The following is a 14,944-nucleotide window of genomic DNA, read 5'->3' as shown; positions in this document are numbered from 1 at the left end:
TTGATTGGCACTCTTGAAATATAGGGCTGCAAATCCCCAAATCTAGCACTCTGAGAAACCCATCCTCTTCATGGTGCCTTCCAAAAAAGGCTACTTCACCTTGTCATATGCCTTCTCGAAATCCAAGAGAAGGATTGCAATAGGCTAAGACTCCTCTTGTGTCCACTCCACTACTTCCCAAAAGATAAAGACATTGTCCAGGATGATGCGCTCTTAAACAAAGGCTATCTGAGTGTCATGGATGATGTTAGCTAGATGGGGATGCAACCACAAGCTCAAGACCTTGGCTAAGATCTTGTAAGTGGTATCCAAAATGTAATAGGGCACCATTGATGGATATCAGAACGATCTCCCTCTTTCGAGATTAGGCAAATCTAGCTGCAAACTGAGTGATTTGGGGAGCAGAAATGAAATCAGAGATCTCTAGGAAGGCCTTCTGAATTTGGGGATGGTGGCTTGGTTGACTGAGGGAGGACATGCGTTCCAGATTGATGAGATCTCCCGAGCCATTCAGAGGATAGCGCTTCATGAGGCAATCCCTCCTGATAGCCTAGCTCCCCTTTCTCCTCCGGAGGACAGCTTTTGGGAGGTGGTAGCTAGTATCACTGTGAGTGACTATTGAGAGGCGTGCTCGATTCTGCAAGGCTTGGCCTGCAGGAGTTTTGTACATCTTCACTCCACGAGGGATTCGCTGGTTGTATAGTCCCCTCACTTGGCTGTTAGCCCCAGTACCAAAGATCCCCTAGGCAGTGAGCTGGGTTTCTTTGGAATAGGCCGGTTTTTCTTTCAGCCTTTTCCGGTTTTTTTTCCATACTCAGCATGTTCGGGGCTGCTGTCTTGTATGAAGTCTTTCAAGCATTAATAGAAGGTTCCCTTCTTTGCAAAAAACAAAAACTGATACTCTCTCCCAATTTATCATCTTGTATGCTCAAGCATCCCTTTAGGCTCCGTTATGGGTATACCAGTATCCAGTCTCATTTCCCTAGAGAAGTGATGCTTTGTCCTCTTTGGAACTCATTTTGATCTTGCACTCAAAACTCTTTTGATAGGGATTTGATTCAAATGATGATCATGGGAAAACCTAGTTTACATCAAAATTTTAATCTCCATTGTTGTTTTTTCAGCTGAAAGAAGGGATTTTCAGTTGGTGGATGCACCAGTATCAGGAGGTGTCAAAAGAGCTGCAGATGGCACCCTCACGGTATGCAGATTTTTTGTTGCTGTATTTTCTTTCCAGTGATCAGTTTAACTGGTTGGCAATTAGTTCAAGCTAGAAAAGTTCATTTGTGACCCTGTTCTTTTGCTCAACAACTCGATTTTACACATATGATGGCTGCATAGTACTAAGGAATGGCAACGAATTGAGGAAGCAGGCTTTATTGGATGCAGATCATGGCTGCAGGTTCAGAGGAGGCTTTTAAGCGTGCATGGCTGGTTTTATCAGGTAGAAAGCTTGGAAGTTACATAATGCAGCACAGATACAAGCTATATGCTCACACTTCAACACAATCAAAGGCAACACAAGTATAAGCTGTAGCATCACACAATAACACAAACAAAGGCAGACTTCATGAACTTTAGAGAATCATGTTTGACTCATTACTCGTTGTGATAAGAGATGCGTTCATTTGTTCCATTGTATCGTCATGTCGCAAAAAGTAAATTGCTTAAGCCAGTTCTCGATGCTTCTGTTAGATTGGTTTTACCATGAGTAATGATTGGAAAATGTTTTCACCATGAGTAATGATTGGAAAATGTTTTCCACCTGTGTGACAGCTTTAAGTGAGACATTGTATATTATTGATGGTGGAACTGGTTCAGGAAGGTAACTCTTTTCCCCTCATTCTACTGCATTTGTTGTGGATGCGTATGAAGCAGTTTCTGTTTTGTGTAATTCTTCCTGGACAATGTGAGATCGAATTGCACCACCTGCAGACGGAACCATGGTCTTCACTTCTATAGAACCATGGTTTTCACTTCTATAGATTGTGGATACTAACACTATAGCCTACTCTCTTCACATAAAATTTCATGAATTAGATCTATGATGTCAGGCTGAGGTTCAGTTTCAATTGGAAGGTGCATTTTCTATATAATTACTGCAACCTAGCTATAATTAACACGTTTGTTATGTCATGCTACATGTGTATCTTTTATGCCCATTCCGCAGCACATTTGATAATCTCACTATTCCATGGAGGCTTCATCATGTCCTCTCTATATGTGAGCTGAGCCCATACAGCTCCCTGTACATTGCGAGTTCTGCAAAGATCAATGCCTGCCAACTGTACAGGATGGATTTATTTAGGCGCCAGGCTACATACAGCTCCACATGTTTCCCTATTGGCGTGTCTATGATTATAGCTATGTTGTGGGTGTTGATGCCCACTTAGAGGCTCCACCCTTTGAGCTCATTGTATAAGGTTCTTTCAGCCTCATAGACCCTTCAGTCCTAAGACTTTGAATAAACTTTCTCTCTTTCCATGAGAATAGTCATGTCCAATTTAGGGTTGTCCCAATAATTTGAATTTCGTCAAATGAGGGCTGCTTCCCCACCAAGAGAACAGGCTATGTCAAGGAACACGGGATCCTCAGGGCATCATCGAAAACAATATTAGAGGAAGTTTCCTGTGGGATTGCTGTGAACCCACGTCTAGCCTCATGGGATAGAGATAAGCAATGATTACTTATGTCCATCTAGGAGATGAGGAGATATGGAGACCGCTGATGAGAACCCAACAGACACATCAATGTGTTCCCCTTCAATTAGAGATAAGATGGGGAGCGGATAGAAAATATGGTTTGAAATGAAAAATGTGAAAGCTTAAAAAATAAAAATTAGAATGACTATGTGGCGGGAAAATGTGAGAGCACAATGACTATGAGGCGGGAAAATGTATATAGAGTACATCACTATCATTCCCTTGTTTTATTTTATAGCTGATTTTGGAAAATGTCAAGCTATTATTGAAAATAAGTGAACTGACTCTGAGTGCGTTTAGAACAAGACCATTCGTTTTCACTGTTATTCTGTAACAAAATGTACTTCAATAAATTTAATCCGGTAGTAACATCACTTTTCTCATAGGGATGCAGCACGCCAATGCACTTGTCTTGTTTGCAAGTGGATTCAAGATGTCTGTCTTGAAAACAAGATTTAGATTGTTGCTTGCTGTAAGAGGGTAGAACTGACATGCAATACTTCGTATAAAACTACTTTTAAGGGCTTGAGGTATTGCAGTCACAGTGCATTGTGGGATAGATTTATTTTTTTGCTTAGAATTGAAAAATGTAGTCTCAATGTTTATGTGAATGATGTGTAACATCACACTCTTGTATGTCTGACAGTGGTGTGAAAGTGGTTAATCAGCTACTGGCTGGAGTGCACATTGCAGTTGCTGCTGAGGGCATTGCATTTGGGGCTTGTTTGGGGCTTGACACTCGCAAGTTATATGATATTATTTCTCATACAGATGGTAGTTCTTGGTATGTATGCAGTGTGGAATCTAATACTTGCTAGTCTGTGTTACCAAGTAGTCTTAGGATAGTCTGTTAGTAGCTGGTGCTGGCTGTAAAGAGGGAACATGTTGGGGCAGCTTATTTTGTTTTGATGAAATAAATGAGATCTGCTTCCCAAGTCAAACTTCAACCATGTGTTGTCATTAAGCATGATTTTGTCTGAAGATGCAGTTTCAAACCCTAGCCCTGCTGGAGAGTCTGAAATTATATGTATAAGCAACTGTTGTTCCAATTTGTTACTCGTTTATTAGAATCTGAGAATTTGTACTCAAGAGTATTGGGTCTACGATTGCAGTGTGTTGTTTCTTGAAAGGTAAGATACTAATTTTATAAAGATAAGTTCATCAGCAGGAAACATTTAAAAAAAAGAGGTGACCGATAACAATAGATACTCGTACAAACCGGATCAGGTGGCTTGTAGTGTCACGCCATACTGAAATAAGGAAAAGAAAAATTTGCCACAATCCCCACCTGACTTGGCACGATTTGTGACATATTCCTTTCGTAACCTTTGATGTATGGACGTTTCAATGGATTACTTGTTAAGGGTATGCGCTTTCAGCAGGACACTACCCTTTGCAAGAGCTAAAGTTCTATTTATAGCTTTATAACATATACCTTCTCATAAGGGGTGCATCCTCCACAAAGGGTACACACCACTGCGTCATGCACATACTTTTTCGAGCAAACACCCTTTCAAGCCTGGCTTTTCACTGTATACAAGAGAGAAGCTTATTATATGAGATGATATGATTTTATTAAAATCCGCTCGAGACCCGATATTAGCTCTGCACTTCCATCAAATGAATTTTCAAAAATTCCTAAATTGTTAGTATGTGGTTGGGTAGCTAGTCAGCCATGTCTAGAAATTTGGTGAGGTGTCCCAAAATTTCCTTGAGGTATGCACCAAGTTGCTTGGTGGGTTGACTCATAAGGATTCTTAGGCTGAGGCATTGCTGTTGTACTTGTCCCTGATATGCATGTAAGCTCTGTGTGTGCTCTTCATTTTATTTTTTTCCTGTGGGGAAAATTTACAGATTCTTGCATCCCTTGAATTCTTGGTCTATCCCATCTGCCTTTTCCATCACTAAATCATGGGATCTGGTTCTGATTCTGCTAGACTAGGTGCCTTTGGAACATTAAGATCTTCCCAGAGGTATTCCTGCATTTCCATTGCTTCTCTATTGAATTGATCTCTTGCTTGTACAATTTTTGTTCCATTGGATTGATCTATTTCCCGGTGATGTGAAAAAAAAAGAAACACAAGACTGTCCTCAGACAAACACAAAATGACTCAGTACTTTATTGCTGACCCCCATACAATCATATCCACTTCTTCAGAATCCAACTCTAGAGACAAAATCGTATCTTCAGGACTTCTTCGGGATCAGTACTGTAATATGGTAGCTCTTAAGGTAGAGCCTATGCACCGACTTTCAAAGCGGGTATCCAAAGCACACAAGTAACGAGTCAACCTCCCACACAATCTGACTAGAACACACACAGACTCTTTGAAAGAGGGGAGAGACTACACAGCCCGAAACAAACTGAACTTAGAACTGCACTTTTCCCCAAAAAAAACTCAGAAAGCAGTCAGCCTCAAAACACTATGAACCCACAGCCCACTGCTCAATGGCCAGCACGACTCCCAAGACCACAAGCTGTTCAAAAGAAGAACTGGCGGGTACCATCATCTGAAAACCTGCAGGTATATTCACTGTACAAGCAGCCGTACAATTATACGTACGACAGTAGGCCCGTACAACCACACAAAAATCCGTAAAGTCTACATTTAATGACGACCATCTTCCGTACAGCTCGTAGAAGCCATCTTTAATGACCCGTACGTGCCTGTTCAGCCTGTAATCAAGGCACCGTACTACCAGCCCATACTGATCAACGATTGCACCCCGTACAATCTCGTACTGCAGCCCGTACAAAATCCACACTTCAGTCCGTACCACCCGTACAGCTCTTTCCAGCCTTCATTCAACGCACGCCATCTGATGCAAGGCTACGCTTGTTCCCAAAGCTCCCTTCTCATCACGTACTAGCCCGTATTCTTCATAGGCGCTCAGCCCTTCGTTTATGCACACACACAATCTCTTTCATCTACGGAATCCCCCTTCTACAGTGTAGCCCTTCAATTATCTAGCAGTTGCGATCCTTGCGCTGCTCTCTCCTCTTTCTTTCTGGGAGCCTCCCTCTTCTCCTTTATCTGCAAGCCCAAGACTCCACGTACCATGCTCACTCCTCAACCAGAAGCTTCCCTCTTCTACATGTATGAGCACGATGCCTTCTGAGTCTGTCCAGCCACCTCAGCCTAATCTGCCACCTCACTAGTGACATTTTACCACTCTCAAGACATTTCCCCCAAATCACATTAAATGCACATTTTGGACCTTTAGTCACACAATTCCCACACACATTAGCATGCACATTAAAGCTTGCACGCTTCCCCATATACACATATGAAAAGCCCCTTGACGTGGGCACCAAAACATATCGAATTCCCGTAACATACAAGTGCACATTGACTCAGGAAAATACTAAAAAAAACCCTTCATGACTTGACTTTACATGACCCCAAAAACATTTCACTTGACCACACACTGGATACCCTTGCTCTGGAAGTCTGATACAACCATATTGCATTTCATCATCTCCCTAATAAGTCCCTGCAAAAAACTTTTAGTCTTTCAAGTTCAAAATAAAAAGGTCTTTTACATGTGCAGCCAGTTACATTGGCTTATTCACACACAACCCGCAAATTAACACTATCATGTGTTCAGTGTCTACCCTCATGCACAATCTATGTGGAGACAAATATATACAGATTTTATCCTATCACCGGTTCTTTCCATAATGTCTGCAGCATTTTCTGCATGACTAGCTCTCTAGTTTTCCCTTCATCCTCTAAGATATCGACAACATGTAGACCCCATTGCTCCATTGACTTGAGCACCTCTCTGTGCTATCCTGTTATTTTTGTTGCCTCCATGGGTTTGTGCTGGATTCTAATTTCTGCTTGCATCCATTTATCTACCTTGTGAAGGTATGTTATGTACTGCCACAAAGCTTCCCCTTTTAGGGGCATCATTCCTTTTTCTGCTAGCTCGAATGATGGGGAAGGCCCAAGGGGGCCTGCATGACCCCCAGCTCTGCTATGAGAGACTTTTGTGAATTGTTTCTATTCTTTTCCAATATTTATGGCGAGTCCAGGTGCCTAGGCTGGGCATCCATAGAGGTCCGCCATTTGAACAAGCAGTGTGTACAGGAACTTCCTCATTTCCAGCTCCATAGATTTGCTTTCTTGCATTTGCTTTGGAAGCCGTATAAGGCTGTCAAACGTCCCATAACTCTTCTTTCCATGCATGCATTGTTAGGAAATGGAGTCAAGATGAGTTAGTTTGGTGTGTTCTAGTGTGAGTTCTAGCCTAGTGTGTCCTATGGATGCCATGTGTCACATTGGGAGCTATCCCATATGCATTGGTGTTCATATGTGTGTGTGTGCTATATATATATATATATATATATATAGTGGAAGTGTGTGTGTGTGTGACACAGACAGGCTTATGGATTGGCAATTGTACCCCTCTGCTACATGCTCTCATCCTATTCCTCTGCCTGTTTTGACCTCCATCAAAGTCTACAAGCTTCTTCAGCCTGCCCCTTGGATTCATCAATATGTTAATACTCTGTGGCATATTAGGCAGCCCCTTTCATGGTGGCCGAAGAACCTCCGACTATTATGGAGGTGTAAAATGCCTTTGAAACAAAGACTTTTTCTTTGGAGATGCATGACCGGCACATTGTCAGTGGGAATCACACTTGCCAAACGTCACATTGCACCACCCACCTGCTTACGTTGTCACACTCGTTCAGAGATTGTCCCTCATTTGCTTTGGCAGTGCCTGTCTACTCGGAACCTCCTTGGGAAAATTTCAGATCATCTTCGCCTCCGTTTCCCGAGTCACATATTTGGGAAACATTTTTGGTTTTTTGGCAGATTTAGGAGGTCTTTATCTCAATACTCACTCTTTCTCTCGTGGGTGAGATATTGGGCTCTTTGGACAATCTGGGAAGAGCATAATTTGGCATACTTGGGCCGCCAGTTTCAAAAGTCATATGAATCTTTTAGAGCCTCATTGCGGCAATCTTTATATGATGCCTGCCATGAGGGTGATATACATGCTTCTTGCATTGAGCTTTTCTTTTTATGCTTCTGATCTTTGGGATACTCTCCATCTTGGAGACTTTCCCTCTTGTAAAGTTATCACAATATAAATACAATGCACTGGATTTTACCCAAAAAAAAAAAGTGTGTGTGTGTGAGTGTGTGTGTTTGTGGCAGTGGTGACGAGCGACGGTGAACGACGGTGAGCGAAGGCACCAGATACCCTCCCAGGTCTCTCCCCCTCCGTCTATACGTCCGTACGATCGCTGTACGGACTTTCCCGACGTGCAGGCCCGTACAGCTCCCTCACCTCGCCGTTTTTCGTACGTACGTACGGTTCTTGTCAGCCCTTTTGTACAACGCGGCACCTTCAGTGCACTTAGCTTCCCTGTACCACCCCGTTTTTCCCATACAGTTTCATACATTTCCGTGCAGCACTCCTTTGTCCATACAGAGCCTCCGTATAGCCTTCTTGCTGTTCCGTACAGTTCATCCTGTGTACGATCCTCCGTACAGGTTTTTCCGTACAGCACTCCTTCGTCCGTACAGTACCTTCAGTACAGTTTTTTCCTGCTGTTCCGTACAACCTATCCCGTACAAGGCCTTCCATACAGTTTTTTTGTACAGCCTCTGCCGTACAGTTCTGCACCTTCTCCCTGTGCCTTTCCGTACATTTTCTCTGTCTGCTTCGTCCTTCACTCTATTTCTTCCTTGCTTTGCCATATCTCAATCATGGCTTCAGGTTCCGATGTCTGTACATATGCTAGAAAAGAAAGATCTGCAGATGCTAAGCGTTGTCCTTCTCAGCCTGCATCACAGGATGATGAGCTTACTATGGAAGCTCAATATGTGTTTGATACACTTAAGAATGACTTTCAGCAGTCACGACAAGAATGGGGCAAACCAGTTCCGGAGGTCACATACAAATTGAAATTGCCCTCCCTTGTGAATCCTCTCAGGAAGCTATCTCAAACCGCAGTAATAATTTTCTTTCCAGGAAGAATCCCAGCCGCCAGTGATGTTGCGCAATGGATCAAGTCTATCCTTGGAGGATGTTTTGTAGAGGGTGTCTATTTTGCCTCCAAAGGCTTTTATGAGGTGCACTTATCAGATGCTTTGTGCAAGCAGAGGCTCCTTGAGCTTTCTCCCCTCTTCTACGGGAAGCAGATGGTACATGCCATGCCTTGGTCCCCAAACAAGGATTACCAAAGTCTTATACGCCATCATTGTCCTGTATGGGTTGAGGTTGTTAACTTCTCGGATTATATGCATGAAGAATTGCCTAGCCTAGCCACTTCATTGGGACAGGTCATTTGTCCTCCACGCCCCATGGGAAATCGTAACAGATTCTGCATCCTCGGGGACACTGACACACCTACCCCTCCTTCTATTGCAGTGGAAGTTGAGGGTGTGCAATTGGGGAAAAAGTTTTTTGACTTGAAATGGGGTGTATTTGCAGGCGCTTGCTTTGCCTGCCACAAGTTTGGGCATCTAGCCTCTGAATGCCCAATGGTTTTGCATCAACCCCCTCCTAATGCCTTGCTGCCCCAGACAAGGGAAAAGAATGAGAATTTGCAAGCCAAGGCAACAAATCGAAATGGAGCAAAGAATGCTAAACCAGTTAATCAGGTGCAATCACTTGCTGGCAAAGAAAAAGAAAAAGAAAAAGAGAAGATAAAGGAATCTGTGGGGACAGATCGGGATGGTTTTCAACAGCCTAAGAAGGTGGTTGTATTGAAGCAACGCCCCTTTCAATCTCGGCAATGGGATGCTTCTTCTCCTTTACCAGGACAGGCTTCTACTTCAGCTCCTGTCCTTCAAAATTGGGTGGGGGTTTTGAAGAAGGGTATCCCCATATGTGATTTTGAAGAAGGGGAGAATGCCATATCTTTTATGGATCATGAAAGCATGCAACCCATGCAGGCAGAGGCTTTGCCTCTCTGATATCTTGTTTCATACTTATACTTTCTTGTATATATCTCTTTCATGCATCAAACACTTAAGTGCTTTACATACAATGTACAGAGCCTCTGCAATGTCTCAAAGTGGAGGCTTTTCTGGAATTATGTACATAAAATGCAGCCAGATATTGTTTGTTTGCAAGAGCATAATCAACACTCTAAGGCTGGTCATCATGATCACTTTGGCGGCTATGATATATATTATGCTGGTACCACTACCTACTCAGGTGTACGCATAATGGTCAGACATGAGCTGGAGCCTCAGTTAGCATTTAATGACAGCAGTGGCCGATGGATAGTCATACAATGCAATGTCAATGGTGACATTCTTGAGCTTGCATCAGTTTATGCCTCCCAGACCTCTGCCATGAGGGCTTCTCTATGGGATTCTTTAAGCAAATATCCATGGAGATCCAATGCATTTATTTGTGGAGATTTTAATAATTCCCCTCATCTGAGAGATAACACCACTTCAAGATCTCATATGCTTTCATCGGAAAGACAGAAATGGGATAGCATGCTTCTTTCTGTGCAGGCTGAAGATTTATGGCTGCTTCTACAAGGGTCAGTGCCCGGATATACTTTTCATCATAATGCATTTACAACATACTGGGCAAGGCTTGACAGATGGTATTTGTTCTATCCACAACAATATGCAGATTTTAGCCTTCATCTCCTCATAGATTTCTCATTGGGCTTGTCAGATCATGCCCCATTATGGATAAATCTGCAATTTGGTATGCCACTGGATGATTTGCCGACTCTCTCCAGCAGATTACTGCATGTTAATCAGGCTTATCTTCGACATCAATATTTCCAGCAAATGATCAGATTTGCAATTCATCCCTTGCTTTTGCATGCCCAGGAGGACATGAATTATGCTTGGGACAGCTTTGTCTCTCATATACAGAATGTCATTAAGGAGTATGGAAACTGGCACATGGCTACATCGAGGAATGAGGTCAAATGGGCAAAAAGGACAGCACAACAGTTGACTGAATTTTCACATTTAAGGCCTCTCTCTGAATCAGAAAATGATTCCCTCTCACAAGCCCGGATCAAACTGATTGATAATGATCAGCGGAAATTGCACAAATGGCAGATTAGAGCAAGAATGAAGCCCCTCATGGATAAGGGCTGCTCATCAAAAGCCTTCTTCCAGGGCCTGGATGCTACTCGAAAGAAAAACTCATGTCTAAGGGTAAGGAAGCTAGATGGCTCTTGGACGCACTCTTTCACTGATCTCCAAGATGAATGCCAAAATTACTTCCAGACACTGTTCTCTATCCCTGGCTCCCCATCAAATCACATGACTGATGCAAGGACTGAATTTCTTCAATATGTTTCTGAGATAGTGGAAATGGATGATGCTCTTTTATTTGAGAGACCTTTTACTGACACAGAACTTGATAATGCATTGTCCCATCTCGGCAAATACAAGTCCCCTGGCTGGGATGGTCTTACGGTGGAATTTTATATTTCTTTTTGGGATGATTTGAAAGATGTTCTCTTACAAATGATCAATGTTGCCTGGCAAGAAAATCAATTGCCGCACCTTTGGAAGCATGGCATAATCAAACTTGTGCCAAAAAAAAATCTCTGTGATTATATGTCAGATTGGAGGCCTATTACTTTGATGCCTGTAATTTACAAACTCATTGCCAAAATGATTGTGTATAGGCTTCATGGGATACTGAATGCGGGCCTTCATCTTCATCAGTATGGGTTTGTGCCGCGAAGACAAATCCATGACAATATCTCCAATGCATTGACTGCAATTGAATATGCTAAGTACTCGAATCAAGATGTGCTCATATTGTAGGTAGATATCACTAAGGCATTTGACACTGTTCAATGGGATTTTATCTCTCAAACCATGACAAAGTTGGGCTTTGGTCCCAAGATAGCAAATGCAATTTATTAGTGCATTCTCGGAAGTCATCTATCTCGGTCATGGATATTGGGTAGATCAGTCAGACAGGGCTGCCCCCTTAGTGCTCTTTTCTATGCCATTGCGACTCATCCCCTCTTGATGTATCTTGATCATCTTATAAGCACAGGACAGATGACTGGTCTTAAAATCCATGGGGCTGCATCTTTTTTGGCACAGGCATATGCTGATGATTCCTTCTTTATGCCACAGAACTCTCCCCGGGAAGTCCGCATGCTTATGACCACATTATCATTGTATGGATTAGCAGCGGGATTGCATGTCAACTTTGACAAATCCAAATTGCTTCCCCTGAAACAATGTGACTGGCATTCTATTCTCTGGCCAGGTCAGATAGTGCATTCCAAAGATGTAGTCAGGCATTTGGGATATCCTATAGGATGGCATATCACCAGGAAGCAGCAGCTAAAATGGATCTTCCAAAGACTTCAACATAAATTGGAATATTGGAAAATTTCTACTTGGCCACTTCATGTCAGGCTCAGAATAGTACAGTTTATTATAATGTCTCATGTTCAGTTCTTTTTGCCTTTGCTACATTGGTCCTCTAGAGATATCTCAGCCTTTATGTCTCAAGCTATGGAGCTGTTATGGAGGACAAAAACTGCTATGAAAGCATTGAGACTGCCGAAGATGGAAATGGTGTGCTCTCCTAGGATGCATGGAGGACTTAATGTTCTATATATCAGATATCATGTACTTGCAAGAAAGGCGACTATGCTCCATACCTTTTTCCATCAAAAACAGCCATGGACTTGTATGATAGCATCCATGTGTGTCAACATGAGGACAACTGCTTATGGCCATTGGACTACTGATCATTGGGAGGTTGTCATTGGGAGATTTGTAGGGAAGATTCCTGGCTGCCCTTTCTCTACTGCTCTGATACTGGACTGGAAACAAGTACTTTCTAAAGTCAAATGGGCTCCTGATAATCGCTCGGGGACAAACTCAATGAGGAAAGAAAGTATTCATTGGAGTGCCATCTTTGACATTCCACTTGCTTTATAGGAACCTGTTCGGGCATATAATCTCATGAAATTGGGAATTAGATACATCAATGATGTGGTAGATGATCAAGGCCATGTCTTATCTTTTCCTCAGGCCACTGCCTCTTATGCATTGGGAATGCATCATAGGTTGATATGGAAGAAAATTGCTGATCTCTTGCATCCTTCTCTACCTATTCCTCCTGTGGCTGACACAGACAGGCTTATGGATTGGCAATTGTACCCCTCTACTACATGCTCTCATCCTATTCCTCTGCCTATTTTGACCTCCATCAAAGTCTACAAGCTTCTTCAGCCTGCCCCTTGGATTCATCAATATGCTAATACTCTGTGGCATATCAGGCAGCCCCTTTCATGGTGGCGGAAGAATCTCCGACTATTATGGAGGTGTAAAATGCCTTTGAAACAAAGACTTTTTCTTTGGAGATGCATGGCCGACACATTGTCAGTGGGAATCACACTTGCCGAACGTCACATTGCACCACCCACCTGCTTACGGTGTCACGCTCCTTTAGAGACTGTCCCTCATTTGCTTTGGCACTGCCCGTCTACTCGGAACCTCCTTGGGAAAATTTCAGATCATCTTCGCCTCCGTTTCCCGAGTCACATATTTGGGAAACATTTTTGGTTATTTGGCAGATTTAGGAGGTCTTTATCTCAATACTCACTCTTTCTCTCGTGGTTGAGATATTGGGCTCTTTGGACAATCTGGGAAGAGCATAATTTGGCATACTTGGGCCGCCAGTTTCAAAAGTCATATGAATCTTTAGAGCCTCATTGCGGCAATCTTTATATGATGCCTGCCATGAGGGTGATATACATGCTTCTTGCATTGAGCTTTTCTTTTTATGCTTCTGATCTTTGGGATACTCTCCATCTTGGAGACTTTCCCTCTTGTAAAGTTATGACAATATAAATACAATGCACTAGATTTTACCCCCAAAAAAAAAAAAGTGTGTGCTCTATATAAGAGTTGTACTTGTCTATTGTCAAATCAACCAAGTATTAAGCCTACAAGCTCTTTGGTCTACATGTGAGTACTTAAATTTTGTTCATTGCTCTTGGTATTTCATTTCCATTTCATTATGTCTCTCTTTCAGTATTACTCTCTCTCTCTCTCTCTCTCTCTCTCTCTCTCTCTCTCTCTCTCTCTCTCTCCCCCTATCGTCCGCCATAGCCTCGTCTATCGTAGCCTTTCAGCCTTACCCGTTTCCATCGTAGCCTCTCCGCCACTCCGTCCGTCGTAGCCTCCCGTCCGTTTCTCTCCCCGCCTCCTCCCTTGCTGACCCCTCTCTGTCATTCGCCATCACTCAAGGCCATCGTTTGTGGTTACGTGGGGAGTTGTGGCTATGTCAGCCATCAGTGCTTCTCCTTGTTGGGAGCTGCTGTTGTTACGCCACCAAGCTGCTGATGCGCCATGGACCTCACGTAACCCCTCCGTAACCTCTCTGTCAGCCCCTCGTAGCCTCTTCGCTAGCCCCTTATAGCCCATCCCCCACGCCTCTCTCTCTATTTGTTGCAGCTACACACGTTTCGCACTTGGGTTCATCCCACGGAGCTTCCTACGAAGATGGCCACATATCGTGACCATTTTCTTAGGATTTCAGAGGATGGCTTCATCATATCCCCAGGATATATCGGCGTTCATATGTCGCACTCACTCAGGATTGCCTTGGGCCAGCTCAAGGCCCACAGATTAGACGTTGAGGCCGGCAGGATGCGTCGTACAGCTACCGGACATAGACCCAGGCGAGAGACTAGGATATGCCCTTGTTGCACTATGGGGGAGGTGGAGACTGAGGAGCACTTTGTTTGCAGATGCCCTTTATATTATGAGATCCGTGGCAAATTTCACTGTTTATTTGGGCACGGATTTGGACCTCTCTCTCGGATTATGGAGTATGAGGATCAGTATTGCTTAGCGTTGTTCATCAGGGAGATCACCAGATATAGAGAGAGATTCCTCAGAGAGCACCGTCGCATCCCTGCCAGAGACCTGGTTATTCATGAGGAGCAGGACGAGGCGCAGGACCATGAGCACAGAGATAGCCCATCTTGCCAGAGAGCACCGATGGTTCCACCCCGAGGATGTACATATGACATGATTCGGCAGCACCGCAGGATGATCTTACACAGAGGCCGTACCCGTCGCTTTATTTCTAGACGACGGAGGATGATGGCAGATTTTCGGAGGAGATTGCTCCATGGAGACTTGGCACCGCCAGCAGCCCATTTGGCACTTGCCAAGATCTTCACACTCATGGCAGGAGGCATGGTCGATGGCCATGACTTCCATCATTTCTTTGGATCACAGACCCCTTAGGGA

At 43.5% G+C, this 14,944-nt stretch overlaps 1 protein-coding gene across 1 annotated transcript in view; it reads left to right on the top strand.

Moving 5' to 3' along the window:
* Positions 1 to 14,944, top strand: part of LOC147901170 (ketose-bisphosphate aldolase class-II family protein) — a 386,949-nt gene that overhangs the window by 130,832 nt on the left and 241,173 nt on the right. The window contains exons 16-19 of the mRNA XM_087375500.1: positions 1,125 to 1,201; positions 1,390 to 1,444; positions 1,777 to 1,825; positions 3,349 to 3,486. Of these exons, the coding sequence (XP_087231626.1) occupies positions 1,125 to 1,201; positions 1,390 to 1,444; positions 1,777 to 1,825; positions 3,349 to 3,486 (319 nt within the window). The remainder of the gene's footprint in view (positions 1 to 1,124; positions 1,202 to 1,389; positions 1,445 to 1,776; positions 1,826 to 3,348; positions 3,487 to 14,944) is intronic.

This window comes from Dipteris shenzhenensis, chromosome 6 (genome assembly GCF_047967505.1).
Source record: "Dipteris shenzhenensis isolate YYH24624 ecotype China chromosome 6, Dip_SZ_1.0, whole genome shotgun sequence".
Lineage (NCBI taxonomy): Eukaryota > Viridiplantae > Streptophyta > Polypodiopsida > Gleicheniales > Dipteridaceae > Dipteris > Dipteris shenzhenensis.
The sequence above is the reverse complement of the archived record's forward strand: the minus strand, read 5'-3'. Positions and strand labels throughout refer to the sequence as shown.